General features: G+C 38.7%; 1 protein-coding gene across 2 annotated transcripts in view; it reads left to right on the forward strand.

Annotated features, from left to right (window-relative positions):
* LOC129729821 (tetratricopeptide repeat protein 28) overlaps positions 1-20,823 on the forward strand; it is a 465,629-nt gene that overhangs the window by 129,368 nt on the left and 315,438 nt on the right. For both annotated transcript variants that reach the window (XM_055688659.1, XM_055688660.1), the window contains one exon: positions 16,219-16,901. In XM_055688659.1, coding sequence (XP_055544634.1) covers positions 16,878-16,901 — 24 coding nt within the window. In that variant the 5' untranslated portion in view covers positions 16,219-16,877. The remainder of the gene's footprint in view (positions 1-16,218; positions 16,902-20,823) is intronic.

Raw genomic sequence — 20,823 nt, forward strand, 5'->3', positions numbered from 1 at the left:
GAGAAATTCTTTAGATTCTACTCATCGTTTTTTTTAACTGAATAAATAAATGTTTTGTTCTGCAATATGCTTTCAGTTTGAAAAGAATGTTCCAATAGGATGAGATTTTAAAGATAGCTTCATTCTTCAAGATTTTCAAGTATTGAAAATATTATTACAAATTTTAGTTTATTGTAATATTCGATATTTTGAAAATGTTTAGGATATTAATAAATTTCGATATACCGTAGACTGGGGTGTCTTTGTTTACTTCATATCTTTTTTGAATTCGTGAGAGAGAGCGTTCGAAATGTATAATATCCACTGATTGCGTCAAAATATGTCTAGACTCCTACTATTCATGAATTTCTTGATTTTTTAGCAGTCGACCGGCGAGATGAACGACTAGCTCCTGGCTGCTTTCGACGACTGCTACAATGTCATCGTGTTAACCGAAACCTGACTCGACTCGCGTACGCTCTCTCATCAGCTGTTCGGTCCTGAATCCGAAGTTTTCCGTTGCGATCGTAGACCCGTAAATAGTCGGAAACTTTCTGGTTGTACACAAAGGTTAAAGGCAAAGTAAAAGAAAATCTGTGGGATAGCATCAGGGATGTTACGAATGTGCTTTTGTAGACATTTGCAGATGCGGATATGTGATTACGGATGCTGATGTAGATGCGGATGTCAATTTTCATGCGAATGTTCTGCATTTACGGATGCGGATATCCGTAGCATCCTTTGTGTTTTATTTTGCGTATTACGCATGACCTTGTCCCTCCCCAGTGCAAAAGGTATTTAAGCGAGCAACAAATACACCAAGAAAATTTTTTGTACAAAATTTTATTAGGCGTATTTTTTCTCAACATCTGCATGGTATGATGATCTCTGTTTCGTCAGCGTACAGGAGGTTTCCTTTTGTTGTTTCACTCGCTCCATCACCTTTGGTCAAGCGAATAAGGCACCACCCTCCATGATTCCTCGTCCTTAAGAATTATTACGAAAACATATTATCAAAACAGTTCGTTCATTAAACAGTAAGCCTTGGATGACCCGCGGGCTCCACTTGTTGAAGGTTTAGTGCAGTTTCGTTCCACACTACGAAAACATGAACACAGCGTACAAGAGGACCAGTCATAGTTGTTTTAGACGACATCTCAACTTCACCGTAACTTTCGTCGTAAGGAATCGAGTCTACCATAAACTATGACTCTCGACGGTAAGGTTGCCTCAGAGCCGAAGATGGTCTGCCAACTCTTTACTGAGAAATTCGCGTATACTTTTTGAAACGAAGTGATCTCGGCTAACCTAGTAACCCAGGCTGCTCACTACGTTCCGCTTATAGTTGGAATTAGTCTTAGCAGACTCAACATTGATGGAGCAATGTTGTCTCGAGCCGCCTTAACCCTCTAGTGCCCAATGCCGCCTCTAGGCAGTCTTCAGTTGGACCTCTAAATAGCTTCACAGTGATTTTTGGAAGTCCGTCTAAAAACTAATTTGGGCACTAGAGGGTTAATATTGAAATCATCGATAAAATCGGGCTCGGATGGGATTCCGTCTGCGTTTTCAAAAACCATATTGAGAATATGCTAACCCCACTTCAGTTATTGTGTAAAAACAATATCACACGCTAGCCTGGAGGGCTAATAGCGGTCTCGATCAACTAAATTAGTTGAGAGAATTCGTTATCGATATTGTTTTTGCTACATTCTGCATGTTGTAGGATACGTACAACGATACACCGTGCCCCAGTGCTGAGTCGAGAAAATTTCCAGCTCGAAAAGATCCCCGACCTGATCGGGAATCGACATCACAACCGTGTGTGGGAGAGCAGCCGACTGACATCGCTAACCACAGAACCACGCAGACCACATCGTTATTGTGTGCTATTTCCAAATTGTTTGAGCTTGTTATTATGACTCTTTTGCTGTCCCACTGCAATGAATACCTGAGCGAGGATAAATACGGATTCGTCTCGGGTAGATCAACAACTTCAAGTCACTTGTGTCTCACATCGTATGTTGCGGAAAGCATGGAAGATCGCGCTCAAACGGACGTCATTTATACTGAATTGTCTGTGGCGTTTGGCAAAATTAATCACGCTATTACCACACTCGAAAAACTCGGCATCAGTGGCTGTGTATTATGTTGGTGCTATTCCTACCTTATCGGTCGAAAAATGATTGTAACAATCGATGATTTTCAAGCAAATGCATTTTTAGCCTCATCCGGAATCCCACAAGGCAGCCACTTGGGACCGTTAATATTCCGGTTGTACTTCAATTTTGTTAATTACGTACCTAAATACGCGCGTTTATTAGTCGCTGACGATTTGAAAATTCACGTGAAAATTCGTTCCATGGTGTATGCGATCTGCCGCCAGCGTGAATTTGACGCCTTTATGAATTGGTGCAACCTTAACTATATGCTTGTTAATCCTGCGAAATGCTCTGTGATTTCCTTTGCTCGCATTTGTCATCCTGTAATCTTCAACTATAAGCTCTGTGGTACCGAAATTCAATTATCTCATCTTGGATAACAAACTACCGTTTAAACGGCATGTTTGCTATCAGCGAAACCAGTTTCGTTTGCCGAGTTATAAGCGCTGATGCTGACTGATTCACTTGGATTGTTTGTTGCCGATGTGAGGGCAACCAATCTGAACGTACGACCTAGGTCATTGCGGAATAATACTATGCTGAGGATACTCTTTCAATGCACTAACTATGCACAAAATAGCGCTATAGTCGATATACAGCGAGCCTTTGGCAGAGAAGCGGCCATCTTCGATTCTAATTTATCGCGTGATACAAAGATACAAGCTGCAGTAAATTTTCTATATTTTTCATTACAAACAAGCTGAACCGGCAAACTTCGTCCCGCCTAGTTTTGTGTTTAAATAAATAATTTTGAACATTCCAAATTCATTGATTCCTTGCGATTTGTTTATAGTCTGCAAATACACGACGAATCTGCCATAGGATATGATCAAAGTCAAAGGACAAATCGTTTAAAATGATTGGTTTTATCGGAATGAAAACATCCTCGACTTTTGGCTTTTGTACATCACCTCTCCCAAGTAACAAAACTGGTTTCATCAAAGTTTTACAGTGCTATTTTGGCTGTATTAAGTGCTATAAAACTTTGATAAAATCAATATTGTTAGTAGAGCTATTCTGAAAACATCCATATTGGTTATTTTCAACTGTTTTCAGGCATTAATCTGATTCCGGAAATACCCGTATTGGGTGGTATTCAGTTATTTCGGTTGTTTTCCAAAAACTGAAAGTGGTCATCTTTGAATTCAAAATGGTGTCCGAGGTCAATGGTTGGCTTCTGGGCATCATCTAGATTACGAAAATATCCATATTGAGTAGTATTCGGTCACCTTCGGTTGCTTCCCAGAAGTTGCCATCTTACAATTCAAAATGGTGTCTGAAGTCAATTTTTAGCTCCTTGCATCATTCTGGTACCAGGGATACTCATATTGGTCATTTTTGGCTGTTTTCCAGAAACCAGTAGTCGCCATCCTCAAATTTAAAATGTTGTCTGTAGTCGATTTTAGCTCCTGTATATCATTCTGGTTCCATATATAATCATATTGAGGAGAAAATCGGTCATTTTCAGCTATTTTCCGGAAGTCATCTTACAATTCAATATGTTGTCTGAAGTCGACTTGTGGCTTCAGTGCATCACGACTCTCGGAAAATACCCATATTAGAATACAAAAGTTTCCATTTTAAATCTAACAATGGCGTCTGAAGTCAAGTTTTGGCTCCTGTGCATTGACCCTACCATTTTAGGCTGTTTCCCGAGAAACCTGGTTGAAACCGCTATTTAACTTGTATGGGAGACCTCCCTCCCCTTACAGAGTACGGAGGACTGTCGAACCACCATAGAAATTTATATGTTATGTTTGATTTGTACAGGAGCCCTCCCAGCCAGAAGTGGGAGGGGTGTCGAACCAACATGAAAATATTTTTTGCTACCGAAAACCTCCACATGCCAAATTTGGTTCTATTTACTTAATAAGTTCTTGAGTTGTGGAGAAATTTGTTTTTTAGGGAAGCAGAAAATTTTTTTTGTTCTCCAATAGCTCAACGTATCGAATTTGCTTCCATTAACTTCATTCTTTCTCGAGATGTGCAGAAATTTGTGTTTCATTTGTAGGAAACCCCTCCCTTCCAGAAAAAGGAGGATTGTCGAACTATTATGGACATATTTGTTACCTTTAAAAACATTCACCCGAAATCGGGAGAACGCGAATTCCGAGCAGTAGATCCTATTGCGGACACTTCATTTAAGTACCACATCTACTATAGCGGCGGCGTGAAAGCAGAAAGAGGAGTTGGTTTCGTGCTAATTGGAAAACAGATGAAGCGTGTCATTAGATGGAGGCCGATCATTGACCGTATATGCGTGTTGAGAATCAAGGGCAAATTCTTCAACTACAGCCTAATAAATGTGTACGCACCGACCAACGAGAAACCCGATGACGAAATGGAGGAGCTCTATGAGCTCCTGGAAAAAACATAAAATGAGTGCCCAGGACACGATATAAAGATTGTCATCGGAGATGCAAATGCACAGGTCGGGCAGGAAGACTTCTTCCGCCCCGTAACTGGTAGGGAAAGCTTCCACTCTACTACGAACGACAATGGCCTGAGGCTTGTTAATTTCGCTGCAGCTAGGGGGATGGCGATCTGTGGCACTTATTTTGCACGCCGGAACATACGTGAGCACACCTGGATGCACCCGAATGGAGAGCTTTGCTCTCAAATTGACCACGTTCTGATTGATGGACGGCACTTTTCAGACGTTACAGACGTGAGGTCGTTCAGAGGACCGAACGTTGACTCTGATCACTATCTGGTAGTAGCCAAAATCCGCGCCCGGCTGTCCAACGTGTTGAAATCCAAGGCGACGAGGAGGATGCAGTTGAACATCCAGCGGCTATCAACTGAAGGAGTGGCTGCAGAGTACTCACAGAAGGCTGATGAACGGATTGAGGAAAGAGTTGAAGGGAACCTGAATGAACAGTGGAGGCACATCCACGGAACGGAATCAGGAATCGAATCATGTCAGCCCCTGTCATGTGCAACGATAGGGAGGAGAACCTGATAACCGATAAAACAGAGGTGGCCAGGCGTTGCAAGGAACACTTCAGTGTGCTGTTGAACGGTGAGGGAAACAGTGGAGTCGAAAGGAACAGGATGACTATTGAGAATGATGGTCAAACTGTGGATCCACCATCCATGGATGAGGTGAAGAAAACAGTGAAAGAGCTGAGAATCTGCAAGGCAGCTGGGAAGGACGGCATTCCCGCCGAACTCTTCAAAGTCGGGAGCGAACAGCTGTATCGTGCCATCCATCGGATCATGCTGAGAGTGTGGTCTGATGAAGAATTGCCATCGGACTGATTGGAAGGTCTCATATGCCCGATCTACATAAAGGTCATCGCCTGGACTGTAGCAATTATCGGGGCATAACTCTTCTCAATACCGTGTACAAAAGTCTCTCCCGCATCCTGTTCCACAGACTGAGGCCGTTCCAGGAGACCTTTGTTGGCGAGTACCAATGCGGTTTTCGAGGGGGACGCTCCACGACGGCCAAATGTTTACCTTGCGACAAATCCTCGATAAATTTCGAGAATTCAACTTGCAGACGCACCATCTGTTCATAGACTTCAGGGCAGCGTACGATTCAGTTGAGAGAAATGAGTTATGGCAGATTATGATCGAACATGGCTTCCCAACAAAGCTGATTAGGCTGATACGTGCCACCCTTGAAGGTTCTACATCAAGCGTCGGGAAAGCCGGTGAGATATCAAACTCTTTCGTGACGTTAGATGGTTTGAAGCAGGGTGAAGGGCTGTCGAACTTATTGTTCAACATCGCATTGGAAGGTGCTATACGGAGGGCTGGTGTGCAGAGAAGCGGCACCATCATTACGAAGTAGCACATGCTTCTCGGTTTTGCGGACGATATCGACATCATTGGTATCAACCGTAGAGCTGTGGAAGAGGCCTTCGGACCTCTCAGGAGGGAAGCTGCGAGATTAGGGCTTGTCATAAACTCTGCCAAAACGAAATACATGGTGGCTGGCAGAGTGCGTGGTAGTCCGTCGGAGGTTGGTGATGCGGTGGTGCTAGATGGGAAAACATTCGGAGTAGTCGACGAATTTATTTACCTGGGAACATTAGTGACATGTGACAATTAGGTGAGCCGTGAGATAAAGAGGCGGATAGCAGCTGCAAACAGGGCCTTTTACGGACTACGTAACCAGCTAAGGTCCCGCAGTCTGCAAATCCGTACTAAACTTGCACGCTCTGATTCTTCCGGTGGCTCTCTACGGCCATAAATCATGGACGCTGAAAGAGGCTGATTGGCGAGCTCTTGGTGTTTTTGAGCGTAGGATTTTGCGTTCAATCCTTGGCGGCAAACTAGAAAATGGTGTTTGGCGCAGACGCATGAACCATGAAGTATACCAGGCATACAAATCGGCGGATATAGTCAAACGGATAAAACACGGCAGGCTTCAGTGGGCTGGGCATGTAGCGAGAATGCCGGATGAGCGTCAAGCGAAGGCTATATTTAGCAGGAATCCCGATAGAGGTCGTCGACTTCGGGGTAGATTCCGCACTCGTTGGATGTGTGTTGTCGACGAGGATGCACGCGAAATAGGTGTTAGGGGCGATTGGAGGATAGCAGCCCAAGACCGAGGAACATGGCGACGTATTCTGGATTCGGCACTGGATCAATAATCGGTCTGTCGCCTTAAAAGTAAAGTAAAGTAAAGTAAGTAAAAACATTCACCAAGTTTGGCTCCATTCAGTTGGTCATTTCTCGTGGTGTGCAGAAATTTGTGTTTCATTTGTATGTGACCCCTTTCTTCCAGAAGAGGGAGGGGTCTCGAACTATCTTAGTCACCTTTCTCGACCCCAAACCCCTACATACAAAATTTCACGCCGATCGGATCAGAGTGGTTTCCAAACCTTTAAGGATCAGACAGACAGACAAAGCTGCATTTTTGTATGTTTAGAAGATAGATGACAAATAAGAAAATTGTTATTGTTTTATTTTGTATTGTATTGTATTGTATTGTATTAAAGCGATCGTGACTGTTTTTAGTTCAAGATACTCAACCTTCATTGGGACATCTGTTGCCTGTTGATGATGATTTAATGAATAAATAAATTGAAAAAATATATATCAAACCATTTCTACATTTGTGATTTTGGACATTCTTTAAATAGGAGAACTGCTCCATTATTCATCTCATTAAGTCGATATTCACGAAGAGTGCACGGATCAAACACCAAATTTTCACGAAATCATTTAATTAATAAACAAAATACGCTTACTTGCTCTGATGGAATCGTTCAGCATTGTATATTTAGTAAAATTAGCTAGATTTATGCTGTATTTTGTAAAACAAATCATTTTTCACAGCGCTTCCATATCCATCTCAAAACTTAAATCACTGCTCAATTATTTATCTCACGACGCCCCCATACTCATCACACTGGTAATCATGAATGAATCACATTGTCATGAATGAACGTAGCCGCAGCCCATCGTAGTAGGTTACCTAGATATCCGCTGTAGTTGTTTGCGTGCAAAATTGGTAACCTAGGTAACCACTGCAGTGCTGTCGATTTATGTTAATTATGTCGAAATAATTCAACATTTCAGTATGATTTTTTCGTATTAACAAAAACTGATTTGGCAACTTTTGATTTTGTTCAACGCAGTGAAAAGAGATGAAAATACATACAGTTGAAATTTAGGAATTGTAGAAATTCATCTCATGTATTTTTACTAATTCAAGCTTGTTTTTGGAAATTTGAGGTGAACATTTCAAAGATTAAAATATTCTTAGTGTAGTGAGTGTTTTTGTTTTGTGATTAAAATAAAAAGTGGTCCGCTAGTGATGAAAACCACTTTGATTGGCTGCTGAACGAGTCCCGTTGTAGCCGTACAGAACAATGCGCGGATTTTGTTATCTGAGGTAGGTGATTGAATTAAATGAGTTTTCGAGTGCAGATGCCCGACTATAATATCAAATTTAGGGGAAATGAGTTTTTGAGGATTCTACTTTATGAGAAATCTCAAGTGAACTAAGAAGAATCTATTCCATGGATTAGCAGATTGGTTTAGTTAGAAATTATGCGTTTTTTCCTGTTTTCAATTGTGTTTTCATGTTGTATGAGATGAATATATGGGCTGAGATGAATAATGGAGCAGTTCCCCTAGTAAGTTTTTAATTTAATTTTAATTTTAATTTTATTCAATAATTTATCTGACAGTCTGTAGTCTTAATAAATAAAAAAAATAGTGTCAAGTTTACAAAATATTCGAACTTTTCAACTTATTCACAAATTTGCGGGATGGTTCGCCAAACTCAAACAAATCTTCTACGCTTGTGAAGGTCCTGATTGCAGCGGTTATACGTTCGTTAAATCCAAACGACGTCTGATGGAATGCGGTTTGTAGTAGGCCAGTTGAACGTAAGGAACGTTTAGAAGCACGGAAGTTTAGCTGGAACAAGAGCTCCGGCGAATCTATTTCGCCATTCAATATTTTGGCAACAGATGCAGCTGGCTGGATTTGGCGACGACGTTCGAGCGTGTCGAGGCCAAGTAATCGACAGCGGTCAGGATACGGAGGAAAATTTTCCGGATCACGCCAGGGAAGGTCACGTAAAGCCAGTCGGACAAATCTCTTCTGCACACGTTCGATCCGTAGACACCAAGTTAAGGGACCGTTCCAAAACCACGTGGTCATATTTTGATCACTTTTTATACCCCCCGTACCCCCCCTCCCACCCCTCGTGGTCTTTTGGTGAGTTTAGCGTCGAGCTGAATACCAAGGTCGCAAACACAGTCAACTCTTCTCAGCTCAAGTCCATCAATGCTGTATTCGAATATGATCGAATTTAAAATGCGGTGGAATGTCATTACCTCACATTTTCCATTACTAATTACACAGTGCAACAATTTTTTTTTATTTATGATTTTTTGATGAAGTTTGATGCGAAAATAAAGTTCCCGGAGTTTGAACATATTTCAACTTAAGGGGCAACAATGGCGTTATTTTGAATTTTTGAGAAACTGGAAATTTTTGAGGTTTTTTTGACGCCATTTTGTTTCAAGACCAAATATCAAAATTCTAAGAGTTTGTTCACATATTAGAATCCTTTCAGCCATCTTTTGAAAATAACAGATCTTAAATCGGACAATAACTGAGCTCAAAACGGTGATTCTACGAAACCGGTTTTGGCATAGTTTTAGTATATTTCACAAAGCAAAATAATATCGATTATTTCTGAGTATTAATGGTAATTCGCTAATATCTTAAAGTGATAGTCAAATTATATCTTATTTTGAGTAAAAAAGTCTCAGAAATCGAATGGTAGGTGTCTGATCAATGTAAAATGTCAGCAAAATGTCTATTTTGCCCCAATTCCCCTACAATACTAAAATAGGTTTGTTTTCTGACATTTTACGTAGATCAGACACCTACCATTCGATTCCTGAGACTTTTTTAATCAAAATAAGATATAATTTGACTATCACTTTAAGATATTAGCGAATTACCATTAATGCTCAGAAATAATCGATATTATTTTGCTCTGTGAAATATATTAAAACTATGCCAAACCCGGTTTCGTAGAATCACCGTTTTGAGCTCAGTTTATGTCCGATTTCAGATCTGTTTTTTTTTTCAAAATATGGGTAAAAAGATGCTAATATATGGACAAACTCTTAGAATTTTGATATTTGGCTTCAAAACAAAATGGCGTCGAAAAAACCACAAAAATTACCGGTTTCTCAAAAATTCAAAATGGCGCCATTGTTGCCCCTTAAGTTGAAATATGTTCAAACTCGGGGAAATTTAGTTTTGCATAAAAATACAAAAAAATATTATATATAGAAGCTAAGGCAGAAAAAAAAGTCAATTTTTGTTGCACTGTGTTATCAGCCAGTTCTTATAGCACCACTCGATGAATGTATTCAGCAAATGTTGCAAACGACGACAATCGTCGATTGTACGAACTACCAGATATAGCTTTAGATCATCCGCATATACCAACCTACAGCCAACACCTAACCGTAGCATGGCATCATTGAAGAAAATATCGAAAAGCAAAGGCCCCGTATTGCTCCCTTGCGGAACTCCCGATTTATTAGTGAATTGCGAAGAGACACACGAATGAAGTTTCACACGCAGTATTCTTCCACATAAATACGAACTTAACCATTCCACAAGTGGACTCGATGCTCCAAGCCGTGACATTTTACGCAAAAATATGTTATGGTCAATACGATCGAAAGCTGCCCTCAATTCAGTTCAGATGGCATCAGCTTGCGCTTTTTGTTCGATATGTGAAATGCACATCGAAGTAAATTCCAGTGAGTTACTATGAACTGAGCGGTTCGGCATGAAACCATGTTGCGCGGTAGAGATGTAATTCTTAGTGGAATGGAGCATTACGTTACTAACAATAATCTCGAACAACTTAGAACCAGCTGAGAGACTAGTTATGTCTTGATAATTTCTGACATTTTGACGATCACCAGATTTTTGATCTGAGAACATAAAAGATTGTTTCCATATCTCGGGGAATTTCCGTTGCTCGAACGACTTGTTGAAAATGCAGCGAGGTGGGTTTACTAGCGCATTTGCACAACGGCTTATAACTATAGCGGGGATGCCATCGGGCCCCGGAGTATAAGATCGCTTAAGTTTCTTTGCGGCATCCATTATCAAGTCAGTGGTAATTTCAAATGTTGCCAAATCAATCAAATCGGCCGGAACATCAGCCACCGCAATATCCGCCTCGGCATCGGAGGCAACTCTATCAGCAAACACTAATGCGTAAAAAGTTGCAAAAAGCTCACACGATTCCGATTCTGAAGTCGAGTCTAAAGCAGGTATTAGACGACGCAAATATTTGCTATTTTTGGTACGATTTTTATTTGCACAAAATGAAATCTGTATTGAAAAATAGCAAATATTTGCTTCGTCTAATACCTGCTTAAGTCATCCAAGCGAACATTTACAGGCACCGATGAACATTTTCGTTTGGAGTTGACAAAATTCCAAAATCCTTTGGGGTTTCTCCTAAGTTCTGGCTAAGGTTATGGCTTTTGTTGCATAACGCAATAATGTGAGCAATTTGAATGCTAGCGACTACTGTGCAGTGGATTAGTTCACAGATTAAAGTATGGGCCGTTATCAGACTTCTGGATCTTCTGTTCATCAAAGTCAATTGTCTCCATGCTAAAACATCCCCCCTGGTCAGCTTTTAAGTAGAAAACTTGTTTGTCGTGCAATGATTATTAGGGTGGGGAATCGTTATATGAAAAAAAAAAAAACGAAACTTGATAGCAGAAAGCCAGAACCAAATTTATGTTGTTCTATTTGGGGCCCCAAACAATTCTAAATTTATCGTAAGTCGATTGGTTTTGTCTTCGCTTGCCGCATCGCATTTCAAATTTATATGGAGATTTGTATGGAAAACCAACTTTTTTGCATTTTCCATTCTAAAGAGCTCAAAATGGCTCAAACCATAGATTTAATGACTTCAAACGGTAGGTTTTTTGATGTCAGTTGTTGGTCGAAGACACTAAAGAAGTAGGGTGTCCCAAAAAAAACTAGAGCTGTTCAAAGTTGAGTATGAAAGTTAAGAAATTTATGTTGCAAATAATTTTTCTGCCAACACTGCCAGTGTACCGAAGTCTGTCAGATTTCCATCAGAAGTAACCTCTGAAACACGTTGTAAATTCTACCTACGTCTAGAATATTGACCTAAGTTTGTTTGCTTGATCCAGCTTTAAACTCGTGACGACAGGTTACTTCTGATGGGAATCCTACTGACGCCGGTACATTGGTAATGTTGGCAGAAAACAAGATTTTCTGCATTAAAATCGACATGTTCAACTTTAAACAGCTATAGCTCTTCTTAGGGACATTCTGGTTCTTCAGTGTCTTCTGCAAAGTTGTTAGGCATCTAAAATGCTATACTTTATCGTAATGTAGTGCATTATTAGAGCATTATTGAGCTCTTTAGAAAGGTAAATGCAAAAAAGTAGGTTTTCCCATATATATTTAAATACAAATTTGAAATGCAATGCGCCAAGCAGAGACAAAACCAATCGACTTCGAGTAAGTTAAGGGTTGTTTGGGGCCTCAAAAGAAACCAATAAATCTTGGTTCTGGAAAATGGACCACTTTTCCCCACTCTAATGATAATTGTATTAGATGAGTCTTAATGGCGTGGAATCGTCTTAGTAGTATTTGAAAAAAATTGGCGTACTTCACTAGATCGTGTTGAAGAAAATTTGCAATTATCGATACCTGTTTCAGTGTTTGGTTTTGCGGGAACTGAGCAGGTGAGACCAATATTAAGGAGTTTTTGCTGTTGTTGTAATAATTTGAACAAAGCCCTATTGACCGCAAAGTTGCAACGAGGTGTAGTTTGGCTTAATCTGTAACCCTGTTGTCCTGTCCAACTTGTACTAAGCTGCCGGTACCCGCATAACTGTTTTATATTGAATTTGGTCACTTTTGAGTTATCATCGGGAATCGACTTAATTGTTATCATATTTCTGAATCTGAAAGTGATACTTTTGTACATGGAAAAAATACCAAGTTGTGTTTGTCCCATGTTGAAAGCAGGCTTCTTCCGTTCTCTTGATTTTTTCCCAAATTTCCTTTTCTACCTGCCAAACCCCTTGGAGAACTAGACTTTCTCTCACACAGAGTGAGTAATTATCCACATTTAGGCGTAGAGTATTTCAGTCGCAGAGTTACTTTTCACTCCTTATCATCACGTGTTAGGGATAAACATTTATTTGCTCTCTCAGTTTAAGAGGGAGTAGTTTTCGTTAGCTTCTCCTTTACTTGAAGAGAAGTTGGCCAAATATTAAAACATTTAGGTTCACATTGAAGCCACATCCTAACCGTTTTCGAATTTAATATTATAGGAAGATTCACAACTCACCATGGGTGCGTATTCTGCAGAAAGTTCGATTTTATACTGTTTACACCGCACCCCAGAGCGATGAGAACGGTAACGCAATGCTCAGTTGATCGCCGAGCAATTTATTTCACTTTTCTTGCGTGCGCGGATAAGCAATTTACAAGAGTTTCACTGGGTTTTTGCTCTGTCAAATTAGGAGCGTTTTTTCGTCAGAGAAACTATTACTCTGCGCTCTCTCTACAGCTGATGGTGTAATGCACATTGAATGTAAGCTCACAGTTGTTAAGAGGGAAGAAAACTGTTTTCTCTTTAAGATGAAGATGAGCAATACAAAGCCTGGTTGAAAGTACAAACTGGTACAAACTGCGAACATATAATTTTGCTCCTGATTAGTGTATATCGGATAATTTTAGGCATATAAAAGTATGTCATTCAATCAACTAGACTAATGTTGTGTTTTTTTTTTCAAGTTATATAATGTAAAACCAATTCCACCCATGGTTTTCTGTTCTCAACGTTAAACTTGTGGTGTCATTAAACTGTTCTGGTCATTTGTTTTGGATGTAATTGCTTAAAATAGCTGAAAATCAGAAAATTCTAGGATAATATTTAATCGCCGTTTTCTCAACATGTTGTTTTTCATTATGAGACAGTTATCCAGGTACCGGCAGTAAGATGCTCAATAAGAAATTTATCCGAAAATTTTCAAGTTTTACAAGATTTTCAAAAGCTTTAAGATATTAAAAAGTTTCTTCAAGATTTTTCGATTCTTAAAATTTTGAAGATGTTTAAAATTTTAATTTTGTTTGTTTTTCTAGATTTTTAGATTTTAATAATTTTTATGATATTCAAGATTTTTAAAATTTTCGTGGCTCCTGAAACTTTTAAATTTTTTTTAGGTTTGCAAGATTTTTATTCTTGGGATTTTCAACATTTTCCAGAATTTGGAGTTTTTAAGGGTTTTATGATGTTCAAGATATTAAGATATTCAACATTTTCAAAAATTTGAAAACCTCCAAGTATTGTACAATTTTTGTGTTTTATTTTAAAGATAATATTTTTTTTTCTTAACACAACAGTCAACATTCTCTTCATCTAACATCGAAACCTGTTTCACCATTGCTCGGAATTGCTCTCTATTTAGCACTTTAAGCCATTAAGTGTTAAGTACTTAATTAATGGTTACCACCCATTGCATCACTGGCTCATAATCATTAACTCAATTTTCTTGCCCTTGCTAGCAGGTTACGCCATATTGAGTCATTATTGTAGAGTTCATCTCTTAATCATAATCACAGGTTGGAAATGCGGCGTAGTTCTTTCCCGAGGCGTTTTGATTGCTGGGGGAAAAGTAACAATATTGACTACTCAACTGCCCTCTAAGTGCCCTCTTTGGGAAGATATCTCCGTGAGCTATTTCAGTTCTGTAAATATCTATCATCTGTCACGCTAGCATTCGTCGTGTGAACATCGCTAGTCCCACGTTCCCTATTTCAACTTGTGATTTACTCTAAAATAGCGTGATTGCGATCGAGCGCATCAACATAGACGTACAGTGATCATCAGACGGTCAATCGTACCGTCATTTCACAGGAGGGTAATAATCAAGATCGTTGGATTTCATTCAGTTAGACAGTCAGGCAATCAGTCTGTGATTATCTACCATCAAAATGGACATTTTAAGAGTCTCGTTTTGAGGAAGCTTCTGCCGAAAAGTTGTCACATCTCGTGACTATCATCTGTCCCATTAGTCCTCTAGTGATTGTTAACGGTTTCGTTTAGCTTGATTCTTGGCTCAAACAAAGACGAAAACTGGCCTGGGGGTGGATGGGTGAATGGTGGTACGGGGTCCAAGTACATCTCCACGTCAGCTAACACACATGTGCTTGATGAGACGCTGATGACTCGCGACTTTTGGTCTTGATGCGCCCCCGAGATAGCAGCAGACTGCCTGCCATACTTGTTTACCTTTACACTGCAACAGTCGCGTGCATGAATGGGCAATTCTGTTGTCTTTGACCCAATTCCCCTCCTTCATCTGCACTTTACTTTCCACCACATGGTTACCACTTTTTATCGTTGGCGTTGATTAGCCGCAAACTAGCCCGGCTTAGGTGTCTTTACGGATAAGCTCCTCTATACACCGTCCCTAATGGATGATTGGCGTTTGCTGGTTCGCAGGTACAATAGTTACAAAGTATCTCTATATATTCGAAGAAAGGGGAACACGTGAAGCACGGCTCTCAGCGGAGATCCGACAAACCGCTGAGACCGGTACTGAGATAATTAGTGTTTAAAGTGAGCCCGTAGATTTACCGGGACGACCGACAATTCCGAACGAGGAAAACTCTATACTGTCATCAATCTACGATTAGTTAACCACAATCGATGATGCAGATAATAGTCGGAATTTGCTTCCTCAAATCATTATTAACATAAATGTATGATTCTTGCGAAATCGAAGTAAATTGTCCAGCAAGGGGAGCAAAAAGTATTGATATTACAAAAATGGCTTACGAAGGTCGTAAAAAAGTAGATCGAATTCACAATGTTGAACTATTGACAAAGACAGTAGCAAAGAAAGGAGAAAGTCAATCAAAAAGCTCCAATGGTCGCACATACGGTATAAAGTATGGATAGCGTAGGTCATAAATTTTGCATTTCTTGTGCTCCCAGTAGTTGCACTTTTCAAATCGGAAGCAATTTCATCGAATCCATTCAAATGATATTATTTTAACCTATGCATAAAATTTTTTATGCAAGAATAAAAACTTGAAATCCTTAAAATGTAAGAAAGTTATTGGAAAATATAAATATTCAAGAAAGCTTTGGAAATCATTAGAATTTAAAACAAAAACTCAAACGTTTTAGGAAAATTAAACATCATAAAAACTACGAAATTTAAGTTGGTCATACTCTCAGGATTATTTATCGAGCAGATTTTCATTCAATTTTTTTCTTCCCAGAACTTATATCGCAGAATAGTGCTCAGAGCTAGCTTTCAAATCGGCATCGAATCTTCATCCGGGTAGTTTCACTGTCCTTGTGATGAATTGAAGCTAAAGTTGGAATTTCCGTTCCATTTTTAGGTTATTTTTTCAAAAGGCCACCAGAAAAACCATCACCGGTTCGTTGCTGATCGGACAAAGAACACAAAAGAAAAACACCCATTTATTTCATTTGTTGCAAAACAGACAGCTAAAATCCAATAATAACCTCTATTATCTTTTTTCGAATCTTTCCAATTTTCAGATATCCACTCTCTGGCTAACCGAAAAACTCCGAGCAGCGCCAATCGCAAAACGACTCGCTTTCCTGTTGGAAGAACGGAATGAATGAACATAACTTCGCACGGGTAGAAATAAACAACAATTCGCCGAAAGCCACAGTCAAACTGAATTGAAAGACTTTGATGAAGATGGCCGTCGTCGCCGTTGTTCGTCAGTTCCACGCGTGAAGTGGTGAAAATTCAGAAGAAAATTCAATTTCAACTTGTGACCACGAAGACGGAAGGTGTTGGTAGTGAAGGAAGGGGTGGTAGAGATTTATAAGCGCTTCGTAGTTCAAGCGCACTTGGGGCATCGGGATAATCGGAAAGTTCTTCGGCTGGTCGGTCTGTCGATCGGTCGGTCCGGTCCGGTCTGGTCCGGTCGTAGGGACGAAAATCAATTAAGCTTTATGGGTGCTACAATGCTGCAGCAGAACCGCGCGAGGTCATCGTCATCGTCGTCGGTGGTGTCGGTGCGGAATGGTGAACGGGGCATAAATTGTGAATCTCTGTCAGTTTAATTTCGACGGTGAGCAAAATTATAGGATTTTTATATTTGTGAGTGTTTGCGGTGTGAAACGAGTGAGAAATGCAGCGGCAGTGGTTTCCATTCGAGGAGCGTCGATTCATCTGAGGAGGAAAAATGTCGCAGCGTGATTTTTCAGAGGTGAGTGGAAATCCTTTCTAATTAAAGTCCTGTAATTGAATTGACACCCGTGCCCGCGGGTGGGGATCGCGTGATTTATGATTACCACCGACGGGGCGGTTCCGGACCGTGAGATCGCTGTTCGAAACGTTATGGGGTATAACCCGAGAATCAATTAATTGAAATGTAAACATAGAATTTACACGTTTTCCCACGTTCTGGTTCGGACTCCCGGGCTGAAAATCGAAACACGAACACGGTTGCGCTCTCAAGCCACGGCTGGGCGAAGAATACAAAAAAAAACGGCAAACCGTTTGGTGGAAGAAAAGTAATCAACTGAGAAAGTAATTAAGATAATGGGAATGCGGCTCGGAGTCGTGTACGCTCTGTTCCCGAAGCATCCACTTGGTGCCGCCGCAGCCGTGCGCAATGGGAATTCCGAGCGATGCAGGTAATTTCTTTAATTGAATAATTCCCTTTGGGCGAAAGGGAAAAAAGGCTTTGCAAATATTTCAATCAAGCCGGCAGTAATCGTGTTTTGTGTTGCAGTGGGGGGAGAGGGGCGTTCAAGTGTGAAAGGTAGTTAATTTATCGGTTGTGTGTTCAATTGAGTATCGTTTGCTTTGGCAGAATCTATAGTTTAAGATTTTACCGTTATTATAGCAACGGCTGGTTAGGATTGGAGTAAAATTGAGTAATTTTGATACTAGGAATTACCAAAGAACCTTGAACAGTCAGTGAAATTTTAGAATTTTGCTTCTTGTCCTATCGTATTTAGTCATACGCTTAGAATATTCGATTCAATTTCCGCGAAATGCAGCAACACCTTTTTCATGTAGCAAAAATTTATTGGCGTGATATAAAAATAATGAATTCAGGGCATGAGAAAACTTCGATTTTCGTCAAAAAAAAAAAAAAAAAATTAACAACGGCAAACCAACTCAAAATTAAAAATTGAGCAGGAAACAGTACCAAAAATGAGTATACCGAATCGCAAATACATATATAATAAAATGATGCCGGTGAAAGTTTGAAAACCAAATTTAATAGGTGAAATCAACTCTTTTCGGTTAATGGTTAAAACAGTTTTGCAAATAGCTTTCTAAACAACTGAATCACAGGAAGAATTGCATCACTCTTAAGAGTAACCCGGATTTTTTGTGGTAAAAACTATTTTTTGATTCAACAACCATGTGATAATTCCTTTTAATGAACAGTTTAAAATTACAAAAAGCCCAAGTGGATCAATTTTCGACCAGTTTTTTCATGATTAAAAATAAAAAATTTGGTTCAGAAAAAATGTTGTGTTGTGTTTGGAAAAAGATCCTGCTAATAATGTTTTAAAAATTAGATAGAGTTGCTACTTTGCGTTTCTTTAATTCCTACTGATATATATCTGAAATTTTGTCTTGAAATGACTATAACTATAACTTTTAGAACTACTGAAAAGCTGTATCGCATATGCTGATTTTTTTGGGTGAGAAAAAACAGTACAGAGCGAATTAAGTGGGGACCCTACTCTGGAAGGCCGAAAAATTAAAAAAATATACAAATATAGTAAGTATTAAGCTGTTGGCAGCGTTTCTCTCAAAACCATGTTTTCAACTCTCAGCTACTGAACCGATTTGGCTGAAATTTTAACACATCTTAGCCGATTTGAAAATTCCAAAAATTGCAAAACGGGGTTCCCCGTTAACTTCCTGGAAAATCCCAGAACCTCCAATAATTTAATGGTGGTGTTTGGCTAACCCTAGTAACAAAATGCGATGTACCTATAGTTGAAACATACTCTCAAGAGTAACATAAACGGTGCTACGAATCCCAGACAAAAGTGAAATAAGACTAAGGGATAGTGAAATTTGCGCCTCCATGATATGAACTCAGTTTTTACAGGGATTTTTCCACGAGGTTTTTTCAACACGGGTTTTTAGAATTACGCGATTTGGGAACCAAAAACGTGGAATGAAATATTCAGTCAAAAAAAGGAAAAGGTGGAAGGATTTTTCATAAAAACTATGTAAGATGAGTGTATTAGCTATTAATGTACTTTTCTATCGTCGTGTGTTCCAATTTCTGTTTTTTGTAGGTTATTCTAGGGCGGTCCTCCAAATAATATTTGAATTTACGTATTTTTTATGCGAATTTTCGAATTATTGCGGATTTTTTATAACGCGGTTCTTTAGGTGGTATTTTATTAAGTATGACCTATCCATCTTAAAAAAAAAACTCAGTATGTAGCCACTAATTGTAGCACACTCTATGGAACTGGAATAAAACTGAACTAAAGTATGAAAAAAGTGAAGTACATGATAAGAAATTTCTTTTAACTTCTCTTGAGGGATTTATATTTCGTCTCGCAGTCTAATAAATTGCGTTGATTTCTATCTGCTCAGCACCAACGTTTCGGTCCTTCTATGGGACCATCATCAGGGCCTAAAAAATATTTCACATTTTACGTACAAATAGATTTACATTAGGACAAAATTACACTACATGACATTGAAAAGACTACTCACTCGAAAACAGTAACCAACAAGTTAAAAAGTTTGTGCAAAAACATAAAAAGGTCGGGTCGTAAAGGGTTTAATGCCGTTAGTGTTTAATGTCATGATATGGTGTTACATTTTGTCCTAATGTAAATCCATTTGTACGTAAAATGTGAAATATATTTTAGGCCCTGATGATGGTCCCATAGGACCGAAACGTTGGTGATGAGCAGATAGAAATCAACGTAATTTATTAGACTACAAGCCGAAATATAAATCCCCTAAATAATTCATCAATTCCAGTCGAAAACTTAAGTTCTTTCAACTTCATTACAGTTTTCCTAAACTCATTTAATGGTTTCAAATTTGACAGAAATGTCAAAAATGAAAAAAAAATTTCAATAACGTCAAAAACGCCTAAAAAAAGATTGATAAATCTGTCATAAGTATAAATATTTTTTCAATTGAAACAAAAACTACAAATCTTCCAAAACTAACCTAAATAAAGACGTTTTAGGTTAAGTTAAATAATTCAAGAATTTCTCAAAAAAAATTTAAAAATGTTTGCAAAATATTTTCACAATGAGTCAGAAGTACTTGGAATCTGTCTCAAAAACTATTAAAAAAATGTTTAGAAAGGCATCTCAAAAATACCGCTAAATTTGACTATGTTTTGTCAAATTTTCAACATCTCTCAAAAATACCTTGCAACTATCTCAAAATGTATAAATAATGTCTCAAATCTGTTTTAAAAAAGCCAGAAAACTTTTTGCTTATACGGAACTGTCTCAAAAATCATCAGGATATTAACTTCAAAGTGTCTTCCAATATCTTTAAAAATGAGTTTATCATGTGTCAAAAATTCTGAAAATATCAAAATGTCCAAAATAGCAAAAATACTTGAAATGTCAAGTTAGTTAATTTAAAGAATATCGAAAATGTAGAAATTCCAATATTTTTACCACAAATATAACCAAAATTTTAAAATAACGAGAATAACAAAATTATCCAAACTATCAAGATCGCAAAAATTGAATAAATGTGAAAAATTAAAAATCAAGCAAAATTATTGAAAAAATATGAAATATGTGGCTTAGAGCACAAACGCAAATCTGACGTATGATTACCAATGGTATGATATATTAACCCAAGTAATGTTAATTGGAATCGCATTTAAGCCAAACTTTTAGAGAGAACACTAGTGATGCAGCGAAGAATTAGCAATATCTGTTTAAAAGACAATCGATCATGAGTTTAGGGCCTCATCACAGACAACGAGTCAAATGAGACGAGTTGCTCATCTGAACTTCTGTAGTATAGCCCTTCCCTTGTAACAATCTTTGTTTTATCAAAGTTTTATAGCGCTGTTTTGGCTGTATTGAGCGCTATAAAACTTTGATAAAACCAAGATTGTTACAAGGGAAGGGCTATACTACAGAAGTTCAGATGAGCAACTC

Source organism: Wyeomyia smithii, chromosome 3 (genome assembly GCF_029784165.1).
Source record: "Wyeomyia smithii strain HCP4-BCI-WySm-NY-G18 chromosome 3, ASM2978416v1, whole genome shotgun sequence".
Classification (NCBI taxonomy): domain Eukaryota; kingdom Metazoa; phylum Arthropoda; class Insecta; order Diptera; family Culicidae; genus Wyeomyia; species Wyeomyia smithii.